Source organism: Martes martes (genome assembly GCF_963455335.1).
Source record: "Martes martes genome assembly, chromosome: 8".
NCBI lineage: Eukaryota > Metazoa > Chordata > Mammalia > Carnivora > Mustelidae > Martes > Martes martes.
In genome coordinates, this window is record NC_137895.1 from 71,150,645 (window position 1) to 71,176,211 (window position 25,567).

Below are 25,567 nucleotides of genomic sequence, written 5' to 3' on the forward strand. Positions count from 1 at the left end.
CACATTAATTCTATAGTATTCTTAACAAAATATATATCATCAGAGTAAAGAAAAGGGAGAACAAATACGAAATGGGAGGCAAGGGAGAACTCTGAAATTGGATTAAAAACTGAAGTGTCAGTATGTACTTAACAATTTATAAAATGTAGTATTTACATATAAATGTGTTTCCTTGCTCTGCCAGCTAAAAGGGCCTAGGATGTGATATCGCAGAACTAATGAGCATACCCAGTTACCAGATTTAAGTTTCTAAAGACCATTAAAAAAAAAAAGTTCCTTGGAAAAATGGCTGATTCTATGGCTCTGGAAGGATTTACTATAAATTAAGAAAGTGCTCAAAACATGTTCTGGTACATCAGAAGGAGCTAGTTCTGATGGGGCTCCCCCAGGCCAAATCTCAGACATTTTAACATCAACGTACATATGTATAGTAACAGATTATAATCCACTAAATAAATCTAAGAGTCTATACTTAAAATACTGTCACATGAATGGTAGATGACATATAGATATTCAGAGGATTCCTTACAATAAAATGGTGATATATGGGGATGCCTGGGTGGCTCAGTGGGTTAAGACTCTGCCTTTGGCTCAGGTCATGATCTTAGGGTCCTGGGATCGAGCCCCACATCAGGCTCTCTGCTCAGCAGGGAGCCTGCTTCTCACCCCCCACCTGCCTGCCTCTCTCCCTACTTGTGATCTGTCAAATAAATAAAATCTTTTTTAAAAAATGGTGAAATATGTGTATCATGTAACAGAACTGAAAAATAAGTATTTTGTAGCCATCATAATAAAGATTGGTTTAGACAAATATCAAGTGTTGCTAAGTCAGCGGAGGGAAATGGGATGTTTGAGACAACAAGCAAGATACTTAACACAATCTTAAAGTTTCTCTCCACAGATTGCTTATTTCCCTATAAGGGAAAAAATAAACACTACAAGGTAAAGCCACAGAATAATACTTTGGCCAACTGATCAAAATCAACATCAACAATGAGTTCCTCAGATGTGATATCCTCAAAAAGACCCATCACTTTTGTAGTATTTTGACTGGCAATACATAACCTTATTCTAATAGAAATTTATCTAGAAAACACTAGATAAACCCAAATTGGAAAACATTTTATCACACAAACACACACACGCAGCTGACTATTTTTGTTATGGAGAACTGATTTTCATGATATCTGACAGTAGGGATCATATCTTTCACATCACCTGATAATTAAACTTTAATAGACACTGGATGGATACTCCCTGCATAGACTAAGATGCTAAGTCCCAGAGAGTGTCTTTATTTATCTGTTTTTGGCCCTAATTCACAGTAAAGATTCAAAGTATAGTGGTTGGAAGAATGATGAATTTTTAAACTAAGTAAATAGAATTCGTTGGGACGCCTGGGTGGCTCAGTCAGTTAAGTGGCTTCCTTCAGCTTTGGTTGTGATCCCAGGGTCCTGGGATCAAGTCCTGCATTGGGCTCCTTCCTAGTGGGGAACCTGCTTCTCCCTCTCCCTCTTGCCTACTGCTCCACCTACTTCTGCTCTCTGTTAAATAAATTTTAAAATATTAAAAAAGAAAAAGTAAATAGAATTTGTTTACTAAGTTACATAACATTCCACACTCTCAACAAAGTTTCTGAAAGCAAACTTTTTTCAAAAGTTTTTAACACTATATAAAACCAGAGAATTAGACAAATTTAAATGATCACTTCAAATACATAGTTATACACTAACTTTGAAAAGCCTTGTTTTCTGCACCGCCCCCCCCCAAAAGAAAAACCACCAACAAAGTAAGTTACAATAACAACAAGATTTATGGTACACTGCAGTTAGAACCCAACTTTATTGTTACAACCAATTTTTATTTACAGAATATAAATCTCTTCAAAAAGATACATTCCTTCATTTAATCAAAGGTAAAAGGCCTTATTAAACAGAAATAAAGCCTAAACATCACTCATATTCAAACAGAAATACAAACGACTTCATTAAAAGTTTCTGAACATACAGCAAAAATGTATTTTTACTTAAGCAGTTACATGAATGAGGCTGTTTTTAATTTTCTTCACTGGCAACCCCATTTTTATCCACAGAACAAATTTTACACTTAAATTAACAGTAGTAAAAATGTAAAAATTAAATTTTAAACATGGAAATATGCAACGAAAAACAGGAAGTATCTCCATTACCAAACAGATTAACAAGTTCTCAGACACTCAGATACTTTCTGAGGCATATCAAAACACCTACATCAAAATTTGTATTCATTTGAGAGGTATCAATACATTTTCAGTGCTGAGACTATTTGTAGCACTTACAGTATATACAAAGCAGCATTATACTACTATGGTTCACATTTGATAAACACAAATTTAAGCTTTATGTCACAATTTTTCAATTCAACACACAGCTAACGCAGTGACAATTATTCATTTTGGTTTTTTTTTTTTTTTCTGAAACTCAATTAAGGAAATTATCACTTGAGAACATGGAATAACGCCATGTCTTATTTCTTATGATAACAGTATTATTTTAAAAGTCAAATACTTCATATCATGGAAACTTCACCTAGCTGTAAAAAGATTCCTCAATACAGTACAGTTAAAGTTTCCTCTTAGCGGATTCTACCAATTTATAGTTAGTTTTAACACACATAAACAACAGGAAACTTCTTCAGATTACTGGATAATAAAAATTTCAGTGTGTCACTACCTAAACTGAAGTAGCAACACACCACAACCATGCCAAGTAAATCCTCTTGGCTCCTCCACTGTTTTGGGGGGCGGTTTCCTCCAGGTCACAAAAGCTAGTTTACATGGATACTACCAGGTCTCAACCTATCTCTGAAAATTCCTTTATTAAAGAGCTTTGAAATTTAATTAATCAAACAATTCAAATCAGCCAGCTTCTTCTTACCCTTCACTAACTAGTTGCAATACAACATGTAATGTTTTCAATTTTTATAAACATCTTGTGTTTTGTAAAATGATTAATGGTATTTATACCATTAATGGGTAAGATGTAAACAAAAATATGCCTATATTTAGGGATTAAGAGTATTTTACAGAGTAATTTTTCATAACTAGAAAAGCTGAAAGATTCATAATGAACACAGATTTTACTTTAACCTGTTGTTTGATAACATCTATAGACATTAAGTACAGGAGAAAAGAGAAAGCAGATTTTAGGACAGAAATCTACAAAAAAGTTGAATTGGGGATACCTGAAACACAAAAGGATATTTTTCTATAACCCTGTTATTTTTGCTCAAAGAGTTGAAACCTTCTATTTCAAATTATGATCCAGAAATGAAAGTTGTTTGTATAAAAACTGTGTTCAGAACAATCTAATTCATTATGTAAGATACCTTACTGATTTCAGTTTTCAAGTGTTCAAGTAATGCAAACCCAAGCATTTTCTTTTATATCAACACAGTTACAGACTAAGCTTCAAAGATGAGGGAAAAAGTCATTTAAAATAACTGATACGCTTTTCTGTCCAAAGACATCAAACCCAAAACATAACACTGTAATCACACAAGTGATATGTAACTGGAAAAAAAAGGTGGTTCGATATAACTAACATCTTTTTTTTTTTAAAGAAAATAAAAGCAAAACAGATTGCCTTAATATGTAGCTAAGTTTCCAGTCAAAGGACATTCTAAAATCTAGTAAACTAAGAAGAAAAATCAGAGCAAATCAATTCTGAAATGAAGCAAAAGCTGCTTTACCACATATTTATAATTCATTTCCTTCTTGCATAATAATTACTTGTGTTTGCCTTTTAAGTTGCTGCCAATAACAAAATTCTCTTCCTAGCATAAAGCATTGGTACCTTTGTCTATCAACTGAATGACTGATTAATATTAGAAGCTTAAGTCTGTATCACTTTGGAATCCAACTAAAATGCTTATTAAAAGCAATTTAAAGCAGAAAATCAAACTGATAGTATTCACAGTCTTATTATGTGTAATGATACAGAAATCTTCATATAATATAAAAAATAAAAATCTGTGTAATTTTTAAAGTGAAGGTTTTTAATTTTTTAATTGAGAGTGCTTGGCGAAACTTTTTTCCTTTAAATCTGGAAGCTTAGTAACATATTTATAAGCTGAAACAAATATTTGTAGTTCAGCAAAGATGAAAATAGCAATCATTAAAAGATTAGTCATGACTTATATCTTTTTTGTCTTTTACAATCCCCTAATGAACAACTTTATATTTAGAGAAGCCAAATGAAATAATCATGAACCAAGAGCTATTATCATATCTCATATATATGGGATTTTGATTCACACAGTTATGCAAAATTTCAAGGTTTTTTGGGGTTTTTTTGGTAGAAAAAGGTTAATAACCTTGAAAATAGGAAAGGATAATACTTCAGTCTGCAATCATCACATTATATTTTTAATTTGCTTTAGCTTAGAATCATGACTCAAAAAAGTAGCTCTAGCAGTTTATCAATTTACTGCTTATAGGAATCTAATCTCACAAAAACTAATGGCCAACTAAAGAATGAAGAAGAGTCATATTAGGCACTGAGAGGCTAAATAAATAAGTACTGATATTAACAAAAACTGATAAACCCTATTTTTCCAGTTCCCCTTGTTATCCCACTATGCAGCCAGAACTTTTGGCTATTTCCAGTCTAAAACCAAAGAGCTGAATCATTTCCTTACCAAAAAAAGAAAAAAAAAAAAATCTATAAAAGAGAATGCAAAACAATACACAATCTCATATGCAAGATACAATTCACACTAGTTTACAATCTTTATTTACACTGTTTTATATACATTCCAGGCAGACCTAGTTGAGTTTTGTGCTCATGTTGATCTCAAATGACCATGTGAACAGTATGATTCACTACCACATCTCTCTGATTTCCAGAAAATCGGGTGGTAGCATGGGGTCAAGAAGGGGAAAAAAAACATTACTGGTCAGGTAAGATCATATAAGTACGTAAGGAACAAAAGGAAAAAATGTGAAATTTTGCTTGTTAAAGCATCCAGGCCACTATGGTCTATTGACTAACAACAATGAGTACACATGAATGCCACTTCTCTAACAACCATTTTCATATTTACAAAATGAACTTACTACCAGCTGAGTTATTAGGTAAGGCATTCAAGTTCCTTAGCGTAACATAAAAAGGCAACAGACATCTCAGCAAGCCAAAGGACAAATTTTAGAGGGATATTTTTCCTTTAGAATCCTTTAAATGGTGGATAAAAAGAAAAGCAATTTTGAACCCACTTATTAGTCTGCAGCATGATACCAAAGACCTGTACAGGATGTGGTAGCATCATGACACCCAAAATCTAGCCATAGAGTGGGGAAAATATCTTATATGTCTCATTTTGTTTCCAACTTCCACTGCATACTCCCAGGGCTAAAGTGAAAGCCTCTATTCCCCTTTACATTCAGTTCTATATGAATCTCTGAAACACAAGAGTATCACAGCTAGCAGCTATGCACAGTCTACCAGCAAAGGCTCAGTGAATCTCTACTCAAGATAGTTGGAAGAATATGGAATAAGGTAGAAAACTGATCTTCTCTCCTCCCATAGTTCTCCAACATATATATTGTTGCACTTTAAGAAGTCAGAAAGAAAAAAAAATATCAAGGGTTTTTTAAATATATTATTCATTGTCCTAAGAAAATGTTCCAATTGCAGACGAAAATTCCACCAAAAACAATTCTTCAAGCTCACTCTAACATTATGTAAAAAGCTATTAATTAATTGGTTCCATTCATTTAGTCAATTAGGTAAAATTCTACTGATCTTATAGTAATATGGTTTATAAAAACTGAAGTGAACATTTTAACATTGGGGAGGTAGAAAACAAATTTTAGTCTAACACTGTTATAGACACAAGCAGATTTTAAGATTCTATTTATGTAACTAGAATTTACCATTTAAAATGGCCTTCAAGTGTTTCTACTTACTTTATTAGCTTTAAACATCTTGAGATAATCCAAGTATTTTAAAGCACTTATCTGAGAATATAAATCATTTGGAATAATACATCAAACTCCCCAGAAGACTTCTCAGAGGATATATTTGTAGTTGCATATTCTGAATATGCAGATTCATTAAGTCAACTTTGTACATGGGCACTTATGTGACCAAAGTGCAAAGCCTGTCAGACTAATTTTCTAAGTTAACCATGACTGCTCAACTCCACAAACCAGCAGTCTTCAAAACTTGAAGACTACTGATTGCAAAGATCTAACTTCCTTCCATATAATAATTGCCACCCTCTCACTGCCAAAGAAAAAAATACAAACAAAACCAAGAGAAACTAAAACAGAAGCCCTCCTACTATGAATATTTCTGTTTAATTCACATTTTGTTAGATTTTAACTGTATTAGATCAATGTCCTATATGTTATTTCTTTTAGCTGCTTTTAATTTATTTCTCTGAAGCTACATATATCACGTAATCATTTGCTATCATTCTAAAGACATGGAGCCAAACTGAAACATGAAACAAAGTGTTAAGGAATGAATCTGGAAAGGTAAAAAACAATCTATCTAAATGCTATTTTCTTGTTCCCAAATATGATAGCCATTCTATCTTTGTTTCAAAAATTAGCATTTGTTCTACTAGCTAAACAGACAGAAACAATATTTCAATAAGTAAAATTTTTGGTAAAAAAAAAAAAGTGATATTATCAAATTTTAAGAACAAACTAGCAACTTAAATGACTGTATTTAGTATGTGAAAACATTATTTAATGCAGATTTTGGTAACATAAAATATCTATTCCAGGATTATAGGTAAATATTAATATTTATGTTGCCAGACTATGTATGAAAGGATAATTTAATTTTAAGATAATATTCCCCCCCCGAAAAACACTTTCCAATATTCAGTTCAAAAAGATGTACCACTAAAAGTAGACAGTAAATGTAATTACCCTCATATACAGATATTTTTCTATGACCACCCTAAGTTATCTATATCAGTATCTGGCATTTTAAGAGTGAATGATTCATATTTCTTATAGTGTATCAAGATAAAAAGATTACAATGAACACCTAGATTGTTTGCTAAAATTAAAATTACTAAATTAAAACTTAAAAAAAATTTTTCTCTGGAACATTTTCATTGCTTACACTCAACCAACAGATGAAACAGATGAAAGCAATCACAGAATTATGTTAAATTTATAATAAATAATTCACATATAACATAGATTAAATTATCAAAGAAAGGATTAAACTGACATATTTATACCTTTTTGCAGATTTAACAAACTTCTAATCCACCACATACTGATAGCAGTAGGTATACTTCTTGACATCATTCAGTCTATTTAAAAAATAGGTTGGTTGTTTAGAGGCATAATTTGTAAAGCAAGATAACCAAATTAAACAACAGAATTTTAACAAACATTGGCTTTTCAAAATTTCTTAAGAAAAGATACACAAGCATTGTTCAGCCACTTGAGAATAATCAAATCTCTTCTTTACTCAGGCACTTTTAATGCAGTAACTTCAGGCTTCATTTTAAAGTACTGGTTAAAACGAACAATTGCATACCTAGTGAGAAAACAATAACAACAGAATTAATTAAAAAAATGAGAAACTTAATCCTTCCTTCATTTTCCACTCACCCTTCTAAGCTGACTTTTTTTTTTAAGTTTTAGGATTTTTCAAAGGACGTATTTTTAGTTTATTGCACCATCTACTGGACACTTTTCTAATACAGTATTTAACAGACTATACCAGATTTCCTTGCAGACCAATTATTTAAATGTATGCAACCCTTATAACATTTGACTGAGAATAATAGTGTACTCTATGAGTTCTATGTGTACATCCAAAAAAAAAAAAGTAGAGACAAATGTAATGCATACAGCACAATTAAACTTACCCAAGGAAATCAAAATCAATAGTGGAGTATTTGGCTTGAATCAAAGCCCACAATCCCCAAAAGAAATGAGAAGCCTAAAAAGGAGAGAAGGAAAATCAAGAATTATAGTACACTTCTCTATAAAACAATTATCAAATAATGTTTCCCTTTTTCATGAACTCAATGCAGGATACTGTCTTGATGCTTTTTTTACATAAAATACTTAAAATACAGGTAATACTGAAGTGTACAGTAACCTAGATGGCTACAGATCACTTCTGTCCACACCAAAAGAGGTTAGACTGTATTATAACTGCTTAAAACACAGAGCCCAGGGGCGCCTGGGTGGCTCAGTGGGTTAAAGCCTCTGTCTTCAGCTCGGGTCGTGATCCCAGGGTCCTGGGATCGAGCCGCACAACGGGCTCCCTGCCCAGCAGGGAGCCTGCTTCCTCCTCTCTCTCTGCCTCTCTCTCTGCCTACTTGTGATCTCTGTCTGTCAAATAAATAAATAAAATCTTTAAAAAAAAAACAAAACAAAACACAGAGCCCAATTCCTGTAACTGTTTTGTGAAGACAGAGTTCAGCATAAGCCCCAATAGATATAGATAATAATTGCTAACAGGCTTTTCTATAAAATACATAATTACCAAAAGACTTTGTTTTTTGACATAAAAATAAAAACAAAAAGGGAAATCCAAATCTCAAAAACAAAAATTATTTAAATATTTAAATATCTAATTTCATATTTAAATACGAAAAATGTTCTAGACATGACAAACATCTGAGAACAATTTTTATTGGCCCAACAATTCTGCATAACCAACCATGACATAAAGTAACATGATTTTACTTACGTCAGAGAAAAATGCGTCTTAATACTTTAAGAGAAAAACAGACGAATGTGTAGGAGCTGTAAAATAACTACTTGTATGTGTGCTGTACAATCTATTTCCAGTTAAACATGAAAATATTCTAAGATTCTGATAATAACTAATAAAACTTCACTTCCCTCAAAGCAGCCTATTTCAACTAGAAATATTCCAACTAGGAAAAAAAGTCTTAAAGATAAGGGTTTTATTTCAGCTAAATTCCCTATAGTAACAACAAAAGGTATCTAAGAAGAAAATTACTCCACAGCAGTGATCTTAGTATTAAAACAACCGAACAACTCAATTTGACAGGCAAAACAAGAAGGTGTATGAGAAAGGATGCTTAATTTGAATTGAGAACTGTGGGGGTTCAAGTCCAGGTCCTGCCACTAACCCCTTTTTCAACTTTCAATAAGTCACAAATTTTTAAGGACCAAATCATCACTTTAAAAATATGAGAAACTAATTATTAGCCATTCTGTATTCCACACAGGATCGTTTTAACGATTAATGGAAATTATAGATAAATGGATAGATAGAAATTTTTACCCTCTAAAGAGCTCTTTCAAGTATGTTGTAAAAATATCTATTTAAAAATTAATAATGCACTTTGTGTTTAACTTCCTCAAAAAACCACTATCAGGATATATAACTTCCCATCGAATACAGATATAGAAAAGAATAAACGATGCAGTAAAGAGTAAACAGAAAGTACACGCACATGAAGCCTAATTAACTTAAGGGGGGAAAAAAAAGCTGAGCTCTGGAGTCAAACTGCAAAAATAACTAGCTGAATGGCTTTGAGCAATTTAATTAACCCACCTATACCTGTTTCCCCATCTGCAAAATGAAGAAGTGATACTATGCTTTATAATAACAATTATGTATTTGGTCTTCAACTACTGTTTCTGGCTCATAGTTCCCCAAATCCTTAGAATTTCATACTAAGAGCAACGGGAACATATTTTTGTTATAATACCTGATCTTGTATCTTAAGTTTCTGGAACAGTTCCAGAGCAATAAAAGTGAAAGGAAGTATCCTGTTATTCATAACAAGCCCCTTTCAACTACACCTGTTTATGTTAATGAGGTGACTTTTGGAAACCCCCTCCAGAGGAAGACTGGTTGCCAGAGGAACCAATCATGTGATCAGAAAGATGATCTTCCAGCCCCACCATCTCACCACCTTCAGGGAGGGGAGAAGTGAGACTGTGTTCAGTTTTTCAATGGCCAATGTTTTAATCAATCTTGCCTAGGTAATTAAGTCTCCATATAACCCAAAAGGAAAGGGTTCAGAGAGCTTCCAGGCCCAGTGAACCAGAACACATCTATAAGCTAGACGGTGGTTACACCCTAAGCTCTTGGAGAACAGAGGTTCCTGTGCTTAGAACCCTTCTGGACCTCACCCTATATATGTCTTCATCTGACTGTTCTCCTGCACCCTTTATGATAAACTGATAAACATAAATAAATGCCTGAGTTCTGTGAGCCACTCTAGCAAATTATTTGCACCCACAGAGGAAGTTTTGGAAACCTCCACTTTATAGCCAGCGGGTAATTAGGATAAGGAACAAGTGAGACTTGAGACTGACATCTGAAAAGGAAGATAGTGGGCTTGTTGAGTCTGAATCCTTAACCTGTGGGATCTGACACTTACACAGAATTGTAGGACACACAGTCATGGCTGAGAATTGGAGAACTACTTAGTGGTGTGGAAAAAACACAGACTGGAACCTAGTCTTTATATCCAGTATGTAACAAATATTCAATAAAATGCTAATTAATATTATATAAAATAAAAATGATAAAAATAATAAAAATTTTCAAAAATGGTCTTCTCTCTACCTGAGGAAGTCTCAGGTATCGAGAAGTGAATTATGAGAAAAAATGAATCTTCCTTCTTTTTAAAGTATAAAACAGTGGTTTCTCAACCATGGGAGATTCCTGAGGCCCAAAACTATTTTTTATAGTATTATTAATGTGTTACTTGCCTTTCTATTTTAACATCTGCACCGATGGTTTAAAAGCAATGGTGGGTAAAGCTAATGGTACCATACAGTATGTCAAGGCAGTGGCACCAAACATACACACACACAAACACACACACATCATCACGACACACAATAAAAGGCCAGTCTCACTAAAGAATTTCTTTTATGAAGCCATTGAAACTATTAATTTTATTATATTTCTACCCAAAGGAGGAAGATTCTTTCAAGGAAAAACATTTATAACTGAGTTATGAGCTGAACTTGCTCCACTGTTTAATGGAACATCATTTTTACTTGAAAGAATAACTGATATTCCAACTAGTTATTAGACGGGCATCTGGCAGATATTTCTCAGAGAATGTGTCATTTCAATGAAACTAATTGACAGTAGCTGTTGCCAATCATAGTCTTCAAGTATTCAACCTAAAATTAGAACTTTGGAAAACCTATATTTGACTCTGTGAGTTTCACAGCTTCTCAATACAGTACTTAAAACTTTTTCTAATGATACTAATTGTGATATCAATGGATGTAATATTTTTATATCACATAAGAAGATGTATCAACATCTGTAAGATCTATACAACTCAAATCCATATTTTCCAAATAACACTTACTAATTACAAAATCACACACTGCTAAAAGAGCCACTGGAAGTACATATAAAGCAATGGTTTATAATGTATTGAAGTACAAAAAGTTAACTGATGTTTTCAGACTGCACATTACAACTAACCTTTAAGAAATGATTACTTGCTGAGTTTTGGTGAAGTATCAAAGAGAATATCCACAATTATCTGAAAAGCCAAAATATTCATCTCTTCCAACAACACATATGGGAAACAGATCTTTCTTTATATACTTTAACCAAACCAGTATGTTGCAACAGATGAAATCTAAAAGTAGATATAAGAATCTAGCTTTTATTAAGCCAGACATTACAGAGCTTTGCAAAAGTCTAAATAATGCCATTCTTCTAACTGTTTTTTGTTTTGGAAAACAGTTATTTTTCATTTGAAATGCAATTTATTTTATTTTTTTTTAAAACTCATTTATTTTGGGGGGAAAGAAGCAGGAGGGGTAAAGGGAGAGGAAGAGAGTATCTCAAGTAGACTTCATGCTGAGCGTAGAGCCCAAATGCAGGGCTCAACTCTACAATCCTGAGATCAGAACCTGAGCCAAAACCAAAAGTCAAATTCTTAACAGGCTGTGCCACTCAGGCATGCTTCTAAGTTTATTATTTTAAAAAATATTTACTTAATAAATATTTTCAATTTGTTTTAACTTTCAGTATGATAAATTTTGATAACTAACCTAAATAAATAAAAGCTCATAGAGGTCTTCAAAAAAATCTGGACGTGTAAAGGGGGAATCCTGAAACCAAAAAGTTTGAGATCCACTAGTCTAAATCACCTAGGCATACTTTAAGTGATATAAAAATCTTCTGTGGATGCTACTGTAATCTCTTCCTATTGGGCTAGTTCTGTAAGTAGAAAAGACTGAAAGTGGGAAATTCTACACCTAAAAATAGTATCAAACCAGCTCTTCCCACCATCTCAAGCAACATTCATTCATATAAATAAGTGATTTTACCATAGAGGAGGATTATGTATAAAACTTCACAAAAATCTCATTTTGGCAGATAACACCTTTTATAGGGTGAAAAATGAAAAATTTATGTGTAACATTATAGTCTTAAATGGATGAAAAAGAAATGCAGGAAACAATCCGTTCATTATTTGTACTCCCCAAAGAGAATATTTAAGTCCAAATAAAATAATGTAATAATGTTCTGTGTGATTTACCTATTTCCTTCAGATTTGGAAATTACAGATATTTAAGTCTATCGAAGGGCATTTTCATTTCTAGGCTACTCATCTCTGTAGCAAAGAAAAATTCAAGGATTTTTATGATGAAAAAATAACTAAAATGTATCCTTTCTTAAAAAGCCCTAAAAACTCTAAGATTTCACTTAGAAATTATCCAAAGTCTAAAAACAATGTGTCTAAAGACTCTGAATAGCTTTAAAAACCTGTATGTATACCCAAGTTGATTTTATAGTGCAAATACCTTTTGTTTGCCATCTTATATTAGTTACAGTAAACAATCAGTGAGACTGAAGTCTTTGGCAATAAACAAACATTTAATCAGCCATTTTCAAGGGCACCTGGGTAGCTCAGTCAGTCGAGTACCCCATTTGGCTCAGGTCATGATCTCAGGGTCATGGGATGGAGCCCTGCACTGGGTTCCATGCTCACTAGGGGTGGAGTCTACCTGGGATTCTCTCCCTCTCCCTCTCTACCCCTTTCCCTGCCTCTGTGTGCATGTGTGTGTGTGCATGGATGCGAGCACACACACGTACTCTTTCTCTAAAAATAAATAAAACCTTAAAAAAAAAAAACTCTTTTCCCCACTTATCAAATCAGTTTTATAATATATGTATATGCTGTCTTCGTGACAAGTCATCAAGGAAGGAAGAGTCCCAAAAGAGGAAACATGTCCAAATGTCCAAGACATGTCCAAATGGACCAAGAGGAACTTGCTATAGGATGCAGGGAAAGGGCATTCTAGGTAGGAAGAAATAACTATAAAAAAGGATACAGGCTTCAAACATGGAGTGTACAGAAAACAACATGACTCTGCTAGAGCAGAAATGGGAGGTAGAAAATGGGAAATAAGAATTTGAAGAACGTTATCATTTGGATTTCACTCTGAAGGTCAGAGGGGACCATAAAGATTGAAAGTGATACAATCAGATTCGTGAATTATATCTAGTTATTAAAAAGATAACTTTTTAAGTGTACAGGATGAAATACAGACAGAAAAAAACCTGGATGCAAAGAGACTGGCAAAGGCTAACACAGGTGAGAGATTAAGAACTTAATTGAAGGTTATACAATTAAGGAGAAAGGTTATACAATTAAGGAGAAAGGGTTAGAATTGAGAGAATTTTAGGAACTGGGAGTAACAAAACTTGGAAATAGAAAAAAATGTGAGAATGAAGAGGAACAAAAGACATAAAAGAAAATTCCTTCTTCCCTGGTTTCAGAAAACAGAATTCAGATGGTATTTTAATTACATCAAGACGGAATAAAGAATAAATAATGGGACAGAGGACAAGGTGCATGAAATAAAATTCAAGTTTGGACATACTCCGCTCAATTACTAAAGGAACATCAGACAGACACAGATAGATACTGATTGGGAGATTGACACAGGAAAGAAATTCAACTTGGGCTCATTAACAGAAAGGACAATAGAAGTCACGGAATTAGGGGTGCCTGAGTGGCTCAGCTGGTTAAGCATCTACCCTTGACTCAGGTCATGATCCCAAGGGTCCTGGGATCAAGCCCCAAGTTAGGCTCCCTGCTCAGAGGGGAATATGCTTCTTTCTCTCCCAATGACCCTCCCCACTGCTCCTGCCCTCACTCACGACGGCTCTCTCTAATGAATTTTAAAAATCTATGAATCATAGGGGCGCCTGGGTGGCTCAGTGGGTTAAAGCCTCTGCCTTCAGCTCCGGTCATGATCCCAGAGTCCTGGGATCGAGCCCCATTATCGGGCTCTCCGCTCAGCAGGGAGCCTGCTTCTCCCTTTCTCTCTCTGACTGCCTCTCTGCCTACTGTGATCTCTGTCTGTCAAATAAATAAGTAAAATCTTTTAAAAAAAATCTATGAATCACAGATTCATGAAAATCATAGAATCATAGATTCATGAAAGTACATGAAGTGAAAGGAGAGGGGAGAGCCCAAATTCAGGACACTAGAGAACACCAGTATTATAAGAGGATCGGGAGAAGAGGAAGAAAAGGAAGAGTCAGGGAAGGAAACTGAGCAGAAAAACACAAATGAGAAGAACCAAGGAAGAATAGTTATCACAAAAAGTAATGAAAGAGAAAACTGTAAACATCAATGGTAAATACTGTTAAATGATATGGGCAGAGCAAGTAAGATAAAGTTTAAAAAAAAAAAAAGACAAAGTTTAAACTGGACTTAGTAATTATGTCATTATTGGTAACCCTGACATGAACTTTTTTTTTTTTTTTAAATAATGAGGGGAGAAGACAAGACAGCAGTGGTATGAGGAGGAATGCATGAAAGATGAAAAAGAAAAAAGATTGAGGGTTTGCTTTTATTTCCCCCTACCTTCCCAATTATTTACTCATTCAAACACCTGAGAATGTGACAGACATTTATAAATGATTATGGAATGAAATTAAGAGTTGGTAAGAGAATTACATAAACTGGCTAGCTTAAAAAACAAAAAAACAAAAAACAAAAAACCTACAAAAACAATCTTGAAAAAGAAAGGCAGATACATCAAATCTCAGGAGAATTAGTAATCTCAGTAAGAGGGGTTGATGAAGCCAAACGTGAGCATTCATCTAAATTCTGCTATATTGTTTCTATTCTGAAGGTGGCAAAAGAGCCCCTGAAGCAAGAAAGTAACCCACCTCAAAAGAGAGAGGACTCCAGCACAATTTAAATTAAAAGAGGAACTCAAACCAAAGTTGGCTTCAGAACTGGTTCTCAATGGCTTCTTAATGAGGAAAAACCGGAAACCGGTATGAGAATCTCAGAGCATAATAAACTTACTATATAATGATTATATAAAACTAAAGATTGTATAAATTGACATGCTAAATGAGAAATATTATTTAAAAAGTACTGAAGTTTTATATCTCATTAACTACCCTCTAATTCTTTTTCTGTAAGACCTTCTATTGAACGTGTGACATTTCATGAAATATGTTTGCTGTACATTTCATATATTCTTTTTTTTTAAAGATTTTATTTATTTATTTGACAGAGAGAGAGGCCACAAGTAGGCAGAGAGGCAGGCGGAGACAGAGAGGGGAAGCAGGCTCCCTGCTGAGCAGAGAGCCTGATGCAGGCCTCGATCCCAGGACCCTGAGATCATGAACTGAGCAGAAGGCAGAGGCTGTTAACCCACTGAGCCACCCAGGTGCCCTCATATATTCTTTTTTTAAAAATCAGGTTAAATACTGTTTTTTTTTTAATCAAGTTAAATAAATTTCATTCAAATTCTAATCTGCTAAGAATTTTAAATAGCAATGGGTATTAAATGTTACCCAAAAAGAAGTATTTTGTACAAATTATTTGCCCTTCCAAATTATTAATACATTGAAGAGATGCACTGTTTTCTTCTTCTTTTAAGTCTCCAATCTATATGAACCAAAGTAATAATAATTAGTAGATATCTGATTAATGGATATGTATAAAAAACTTGATAATCAAACCAGAAGTAATTATTTTTCAATACCATGTACATATAACAACTACATTATCCAAAGCTACTAAATTTTTTTTTTAAGATTTTATTTATTTGACAGATAGAGATTGCAAGTAGGCAAGAGAGGCAGGCAGGGAGAGAGAGGAGGAAGCAGGCTCTCTGCGGAGCAGAGAGCCCGATGCGGGGCTCGATCTCAGGACCCTGGGATCATGACCTGAGCCGAAAGCAGAGGCTTTAACCCACTGAGCCACCCAGGCGCCCCCAAAGCTACTAAATTTTTATCATCAAACGTTTATAAGGAACTCCAGTTAGCTCTCTTAATAGTCAACAGTGGTTCTGTTTGACTAAGGATTTATAAGCTATGTGGACTTTTTGTGGAAATTAATAAACTAATGCATTAGGAACAATTTATGTTAATACGTACATGAAAAAAATGTAAATTATAGCAACAATAATGTTCCTCGTGTTAATATAGAAATTGGCTAAATAGAAGTATTACAGTGATTCTAAAGTACATTAAATGATCTTGTGAGAATGAAAACCCTACATTCCCTACTTTAAGATCATCCTTAAATAGAATATATAGAAGCAGCAGGCATCCTAGTACCAGCTGGAGAGCATGCCATTAATTTAGTCAACAGTTCTACTGAAAGTAGATATCAGAACAGAAGATGAGTCAAGTTTCAGCACACCCTCTTACCTGAGATGTATTCTGAATGGCTCTGGGAAAATGCCACTCTTAAGACAATGCAAACAGTAACCCATGAGCCATCAACAGGGTCTATTTGTAAAGACAATACAGCAAATATTCCCCATGTCAACTGTACCAAATTATATTAAAACTAAAAATAAGTAGTTAAAATAACTTCAACCTAGTATTCACTTGTGTAACACCTTAGCTGAAAGCTCATTCTAATTCAACACATCAATCTCAAAAGGTAATTTAAATGAACTATTATTTAAAAAATAAATGTGCTTGAGAGTACAGAGAAGTAGGTCTATAAATAACTGCTCATCAAAAGAAGATGAAGACAAAATACTGGTTACGTTATGAAAACATAATTCTACTGGCTCTTCCAATCTACTTTTAATATCTTAAGATGTGATGATTAAACATACTGAGGAAAATCTCATTTCCCATAAATCTGTTTTTGATTATATGTTTTTTGTAACATAAAGAAAGAGAATAGATATAATATAAAGAACTGTCTCACAATTAACCTTAACTCTAACTAGAACCCATTCATTAAATAATTACTGGGCACTTACCATGTGGGTAGGCACTATTATTCTAGAGGTTAGGGGTACATAAGTGAATGAAACAAAATCTCTGTCCTCAAAAGCATTACAACAGAGGAACTATAAACAATAGTGTTTTGTCCTTATTTGAAAAATGCTCAGAACTCAAAAAGGGAAACTGTTTTAGAAGATGATGAAAATTTAAAAGCTTTTTAAAAGTATATTAAGAATCTTACAAAAAAAAAACTCTCATTGTTTATATTTAAACTTACCAATGCAAATTGATTGACCTGAATAAAGAGTATTTCCACCTCCTTTTCAGTAACTTCAGTCCCAAAGCCCTTAAATTCTTTGTATGCTTCAAGGTAAGAACGCAGCCACTGGCCCTGTAGTTGTCTGTCTGGATAGAGACTATAGTCTACATCACTCACACCTGAAATGGAAAAAAAGTACACTAGAGATTTTAAAAACACATTATCTCCTATATACTTTAAAAATCCCTAAAGGAATCCTAAAATAACTAGATGTTAATAGCATTTATTAAAATAATAAACAAAAAATCATAATGTATTCCAACTTAAAATTCTAAGGCACAATACATTTCATCATCATAATCAATTCTTACTGCTTCGATTTCTCCTCAAAGTGTGAAAGCTTCAACCACCCACAGAAGCCCCAAGTCTTCATTTTAAGAAGCACTTCAGAAAATTCTTACGCACACTAATAATATTTAGAGCATTTCCTAGAACTGCAGCTCTAAAAACATTTTTACTATTACTCAGGGAGTAAGAAATACATTTTATATTGAAACTTGATACACTCCCCTACCATTAAGTTCCACAAAAAATATGTACCTTAACTATACCCTCAACTCTGATATTTTCTAATTCTTTCCTTCTCCATTCCTTACTTTAAAATAATTACCCAAGTCTGGTTTTAAGATGTGCAGTTTGAAAAATGCTAACTTAAAAAATAAAGTTCATAGTATTTTGCCTAACACTCAACGTTCTTCATAAGTTGATCCAAACTTTACTTACCTGGTCTTATAACCCAACCCCTAAATTCTCCTTCATGAGTTTATATTTATATTTATATAACAAGCAGGTACATTCACCTTGACATTTTCTTCCTCCTTCCAGCAGTGCCTTCCTTTTTGTTCTATCTGCACATCTCAAATTCTACCTAACTCGCAAGCTTTAGCTTGATTTTTTCCTACAGAAAATCATACTAGGATCACTGGAGTTTCCTCTTTCATATCCACAGCAGTAACTACCCTTCATACTAACAAGGATATGGTGGTATCTCATACACGCACAGTTCTCTTCCGTCCCTACAGATATGTAAAAATATATACAGCACATGAGTGGGGATATTAGCATGCGTATTAAAAGTTTGGTATAGGGAAATAACTGAAAACATGTAAATTAAAACCCCTTCCAATTTTTTCCTAGTCATGTCATATACACACAGCTCTCTCCCTCCCTAAAGATATGTGAAAATACATACAGCACATGTGTGGGGATATTAGCATGTATATGAAAAGTTTGGTATAGGGAAATAACTGAAAACATGTAAATTAAAACCCCTTCTAATTTTTTCCTAGTCATAACCTAAAGTATATGAAAATATAGAAATGCATGAATGTATACAAATACAAATTCAGCAATGAAAAGTTCCTACTAAGTGTAAACCATACAGGAGAATTCCCTAATCTTTAGTTTTAGAACATTTTACGTGTTTCCAAATATAGTCATAAAATGTATTTTAAATTAATTCTTTTTAACATAAACCTGAAACTTTTATACTTGAGAGTGATAAAAGATTAATTTTCAGTTTTACAATTATTCACAAAGACAAAAAAAAATTATTGAGCTTCTTATTCCTAAAGCTCAAGTATACAATGAAAATAACAAAATCTTTTAAATGATTTTTTAATTTTAAATCCTAGTTCTCTGTATTTTACTGTGATCCTGGTAAATTACTTTCTCCATCTGTAAACTGGGAATAACCTAACTGATAGGATTGTGGAGGAAAAAATGAGATGAGATTTATGAAGCACCTTATACTACATCAGGTCTTACTCTAAGCCACAAGTATTATTTCTTTTCTTATTTTCCTTAAGGAATTAAGGAAAGGGTCATCTCTTCTCCTTCCTCCAGTAATAAAGAAAAACAAAGAACAAGGTCAGAAAAAGGTTAAAAAATATTGTTCCTACTCCCAGGTGAACTTCTCTAAGGAAAAACTGCAAACCAAAAAAACAATTCTAAAGGTAACATTTCAAAGTTATATATGTTGCTCCACTAGTTAAGCCTGGATTTTACCTGCAAATTCATTGAAATGATTTCCGATATCATATGCCAAGTAGTTGTATCCAGAATATTCATAATCAATGAACTGTACATCACCTATGTGAGACACAAAAACAAAGACATAAGAAATCATATATAAGATGAGAAAATCCCTATACTATTTGTAATTAAACAGCTTCCAAAATTTTGTCTCATTGTATGTGCTTGGTTACATGCACTTCTGAGACAATACAGGGTAAGGCTGTGAATTTTATGGCAATGAGCTTTACAAAATTCAAATTATATATTGTCAACAGCTTCTCTGTGAACATTAATGTCCACTATATTAAAGAAAAGTCAAAATAATCATTCTCCAAATTCAAACAAAAGCAAAATATCTCTTTCACCACAAGGGGGCATCAGTCACTTAAAAATTCAAGTTTAATTAGAAATGAACAGTTAATCTTTGAAAACTGTTAATAAGCTATTGCAATTTAACAAAGTATGATACTCTGAAAGTAAACTGACAAGCTACTTTACATATATAAATCAAATATAAACTTTAAAAGACTTAAATTCTGTGAACCCTGCAGTTATGCTATCATACTTGATGACAAACTTAACAATATCCCTAATTTAAGAAATTAGCTGCTATAAACTCTTATTTTCCTGCAATGCTACGTAAATAAGATTTCTAATAGCATACCTGAGCAGCATTAAAGTGGTTGTTTTATCTTTTAAAAAAACAAAGGTATAGTCATTTATAATAAACTTTTTTTATAATTTGAGAAATTTTTACATAAGCTAGATTCCTATTCTAAATTAATGCTAAATATATATGCATATTTCATTATATTTCTCCAAAGGCAATCCTGTTCCACCTGCCCAAGGGACAGACTCCTACTCAGGAACATTCATTTTTGAGTACTAAGTATTACAGAGGGTTTGTCTCAACAAAGATATAGGCCCTTTTTAAAGAGAGATAAGAGATAAAGTTTGAGAGAGAGAGAGAAAGTTAGAGACGTTAAAAAAAATAAAAATAAAAATAAAAATGGGTCACTGTCAACACCAGGCATCACAAACTCAAAGGCTTACGGGGTCATACAGTTAAAATGGATACACGAACAGAGATGGCTATAAGAACACTTTCTAAGCAGCTTATATAGAAAATGCATAGCAAATGCCTAGTTACACTGTCTTTTAAACATCAAACTAAAGGAACTATACAAACTCCTGGTCTGCACGCACTGGCGTTTCCTAAATAAAAGAGCTCTTGAACTATATCATCTTGATACAGATACATATATTTAATTTAGGGGTATATGTTGATCATATCCAAACTCAGAAAAAGAGAATTACATGACACAAAAATATCATGGCAAATGGAATATTTTACATAAAAGCAAAAAAGTTTTTAATGTAATTGCATTAATATGTAATTCTGAATTTGTATAAATAACAGTCAAGTCTAGAGTAAATTAAGTGAGCATCTCCAGAGTATCAAAACCGTTATCAAAATCTACATACTGACAAAATAAATATAAAGTTTTAAAATGTTGGTGACTACAATAAATCACTGCAATTCAACCACCACAAGTATTATAGTCTCGAATTCAAAAAACTATCCCACAGAAAGTCTTAAAGTTAACCAAATCACTTTGCAGAATGGGAAGTGAGAACATGTTTTAGAGTTTGTTCTAGATACCACTGGGAATAAGAGGGTGAAGACCATCATCATGATTAAATACTCTGCACCCATGAAAAAAAGTTTCATTTTCAAACTTAATCTTAGCCAAAAGGCCGAGAAGCGAGAAAGTTTCATTTTCAAAAATTATTTGATGACCAGGAAAATTACAAATGTTATATGAAAAAAAGATATAAAATAGTAAACACAGTGATCCAAATTATTAAAATATTATGCCTGGAGAGAGAGAAAAGAACACATAATGCATAGGGGGGAAAAGATGAATGGAAATTAACCAAAACAATACGTTTCAACTGGTTTCTTTACAGGTGAGAGACAAGTGACCTTTTTTCCCTTGTATTTTAAATTACTTACAATAAACATTACTTTTAGAAGGAAAAAAATGACAGTTGAAAAAGATTATGAATTATCTAAACAAAGTTGTCAATAGATAAGAGGCTAATAATAAACAGTGATCTGAGATATACCTATCCAGCCAGCCTTATGAAATCAGGATTCAAGAAGATTCAACAGGTTGCACAGCTGAGCCAACCAAACAGTTTTAATACACAGGTTTTTTAAAATTGCAGCTGTTGATTGCTTTAACTCTTTAAACACAAATTCTTGTAGAGCTCATATTAACTGTTACATGCCAATAAAAATACACAGCCCAGTCCTGAAGCTTACTTTTGCCACATAAACAGAAGCTTCAACTTCAATTTTCAAAATTATATTTAGAATTTGGCAAATACAGTTAAAATGGCAGGTAAAAATGCCTGCTTGTAAACACAATTTAAATAAAGCATAGATCATTTTAACAAAAGCTAAAAATCTGTTTCAGTATGAAAATTTTAGCAATGACTTTTTGTAGTAGCATTAATTCATTAAAACTAGCCTTTATTTTTAAATGCAATGTTGAGTTTATAAATAATGAAATTTAAAAAATAAGAAAATGAAGCTAACAAGATACAGATGAGGCTGTTACCAGGCTCCGTGCATGTGAACAAGTGATGCGATAAACCTCCAGTCAGTGCGTTTAAGAAGCACGGGGTGCGCCGCCACATGGCAGCAACAATGGCATACCTAATCTGTAGCAGATGAAGAAAATTTGGCAAACTCACATTTTACAAGACACAAAGCTTAAAAGGAAAATTGTTTTTTAAAAAAATCTGTATTAACTATTCTTTTTTCAAACTATTGCAAACAAAGTGGAACTCAACCTTAAATTTAATCTTCTGCAACAAAATAAAATTAAAGAGGCCTACTTCACTTATTTTGGGTGCCAGAAAAATCAAATTACTGGAAAATGCTTTCCTACTAACATAAAACTTTTTTCCTTGTATAAATTTAACTTCTGATTTCTTAAATTTCCAATTGTTTAGAGGAACATCCACATCACTATTAATAATTAATTGCCCATATGAGATGACTATCTTGTTAAATTCTTTAAGACATGAATTTTTAATTGAGGTTTCAAGGGTGGAAAAAAATGAGACTACTCCCTAATTTTTTTTTTAACAAAATTTTATATGTATGTTCATTTTCTGAGGGCATTCTCAAATTTCTAGGTAACTCAAGGGATCCCTTACCTCTAAAAAAGTAAAGAAGCATTGCTTTAAGGGCTAAGACTATGTATTATTTATCTTTATATAATTAGCACACTGACTGCACATAATGGGTAAATCATAAGATTAATGAATAACATAATATCCCGATTTTTCAAAAGCTACGTTTTTCTTTTCATTACTTTATTTCCTGTGTATCTTCACAGAAATGAAATCCACACATTACTGAGTTTAGTTGTTCAAATCTTAGTGCAGCTGAAAACAGCCAATTTTTAAAGTACTTCAAAACCCAAAAAATTAGTTTATTAATTAAGGCTATAAAATTCACATGCTACATTTGTTTGGATTCCCTTATTTTGTTAAGGAGAAAGGGATAAAAATAAAAAGTAAAATAACCAATATGAGAACTTGAAAACCTTTTCGACTCACTCTACTTACTCTGCAGTGTTAGGTAAGGCAGAAAGAGAACAAAGAGAAAAAATAACCACAATTACAGTACTGTTAGCAAAATGCTTTTTCTCTCATACAAAGAAAGGGAATATTCTGCTCTGAGAAACTTTCCCTTCAACCCTCACTCTGGTGTCCAGTAGTACCTGTGTATACCTTCACCACAACGCTCATCATTCTGAACATAAATATCTGTTTCATGATCTGACTCCTCCACTACATGGAATATAGCTTCCTGGAAGGACACTAGGTCCTTTTCATTGTTCATCATGCAATCCACACAGTAATCTCTAGCACACGGTAAGTATTTAAATGCTTATTAATGGAGGGTTTTGCACAGAATGCTAGACACAATCATAACACACATATTTAAATGGGTAGTGGCAAAGAAGGAATAAGCATTAAACACTAAGAACAAAGTATGGCATTCTGACATTCTTATCCACGTATATGCTTGGACATATAGTGGGATGAATGAATGAGAAAATAAAGAAAAAACACAGCTAGTAACTATTTTAGGCAGCTCTTCCTTTATAGTTCAGGTTTTTATAGTCCATTTAAGCTTTCGATAACTTGATTTAAGGATATTTTACTTGATGGTAAACAGTAACCAGAATACACGTTAACAAGGTTAAGACTATCCTTCATAAAAACTTCACCTTGGAAAATACAGGTTACCAAATACAAAAATAAATTCGTATTTATTTAAATTTTAAAACAAAACCAACAACAAAAAACCTGTCATTAAAATATCAATGAGACAACCAAACCACAGTATCTTTCATGAATACTAACTAGAGTGGGAAGATTTAGAGCCAATCAAGTGACTGAGAATGGTGCCTCACACATTTTTTATTTATAATGTGTAAATATGTAAACTCTAAAGAAAAACCTGATTTACATTATAATTCCCAGAAAAAGCTTCCTTTTTCTTCCACTGATGTATATTTCTTTAAAATAGCTGTAAATCAGCATCTTGTATTTCACTGACAGTGGGAAAAAAAAAATCAATGACTGCCATTACTGAAATTTAAAGTTCTATATTAGATCTTTTTATGACCTTTTAATGAAGAAATGGGGAGAGGGAGAGAAATGAAACAGCTACCAATAAACATTCAGACAGAGCACCAAGACATGAGAAAACACACTCAAAAGCTTCAGCAATTAACTTCTAACATGGCAGCAGTTAAAAGGGTTAGTTGAAATTAAAATATTAGAATTGAAGTCAGTTAGTCTAAGTTGAAATTAAAATATTAGAATTGAAGTCAGTCTATAAGCAATACTACAATTCATTCTACTTAATATAAATTCTTTTTAAAAATAATGATTAATTTAAAACATGACTGACAGTTCTGGAAGCAAGAACACTGCTTCCGGTTCTCTTACTATGTAATAAAGTCTATCATCATATCATTAAGTATTCTTTCCTTACCTTTTTAAGATGTCATTTCACTGAAGGCAAGGAATGGGCCGTTGTTTACCAACCACCTAATTCCTGGCACTAACTTTTCAAAAATCTTGACAGCTACCATCACCTTCAGAAAGGAAGCTCACTCTTCTCCCACATTCCTGTGTCCTGTCAACTGACATGGTGAGAACAGGTAGAGGCAGTATTTCTTCCTGTGATGCCTACCATCTCCTGTAACATTCACAGGTGCAGAAGCCTATAAACTGCAGGTGCTCACAGTCTTTGTGTATGTGTGTGTGTATAAATATGTCCTTACACATTCATACACACAAACATATATACATATTTAAACTTTAGTCACTCAAATTACAGTTAAGATAAAATCTGGAAGCTGCACTTGAAGACAAACTGAATTGTCATCTCACACCTATAAGCCATAATTCCCCTAGTTATGAGACACAGTCAACCACTGGCTTATGTAACTATTTTCACCTTTTCCGAATCAAGTACATTTTGTAAAATGCATCCTATAAACATAATAAAGAGGTTGGCAAACTATGTATGCTCAGGCTAAACTCAGCCCACTGTGTGGTTTTGTAAATAGTGTGGAACACAGTCACAAGCATTTATTAATGTATTATCTGTGGCTGTGTTTGTGCTACAAAGGAGTTGAACAGTTTCAAAAGAGGCTGTAATATGGTACACAAAGACTAAAATATGTACTATCTTCACCTTAGAGAAAAAGTTTGCCAACTCCTATTATAACAGCAGCTGTGAGTTACCAAGTACCTACCCAATGCTATATATATATACTTTATATACATGATCTAAAATTTTGTCAGCAACCATTTTAAGTAGGTATTACTTCTAAATTAGAAATAAAGCAAATTAAAAGTTCTAGATTATTAAAAAGTATAAAAACTGCATGGAAACCTGTTAAATATGCAGATTCCTAAACCCATCTAT

At 33.1% G+C, this 25,567-nt stretch overlaps 1 protein-coding gene across 2 annotated transcripts in view; it reads right to left on the reverse strand.

Annotated features, from left to right (window-relative positions):
• Positions 1–1,818: 1,818 nt before the first annotated feature.
• Positions 1,819–25,567, reverse strand: part of ETNK1 (ethanolamine kinase 1) — a 67,210-nt gene continuing 43,461 nt past the window's right edge. The window contains exons 5-9 of one of the 2 annotated variants that reach the window (XM_080810714.1): positions 19,531–19,614; positions 17,482–17,642; positions 7,879–7,952; positions 7,430–7,544; positions 1,819–2,452 (exon numbers count right to left, since the gene is read on the reverse strand). In XM_080810714.1, the coding sequence (XP_080666840.1) occupies positions 7,472–7,544; positions 7,879–7,952; positions 17,482–17,642; positions 19,531–19,614 (392 nt within the window). In that variant the 3' untranslated portion in view covers positions 1,819–2,452; positions 7,430–7,471. Of the gene's footprint in view, positions 2,453–6,319; positions 6,477–7,429; positions 7,545–7,878; positions 7,953–17,481; positions 17,643–19,530; positions 19,615–25,567 lie in introns of those variants that run through there. The other variant, XM_080810715.1, reaches the window with a different exon arrangement.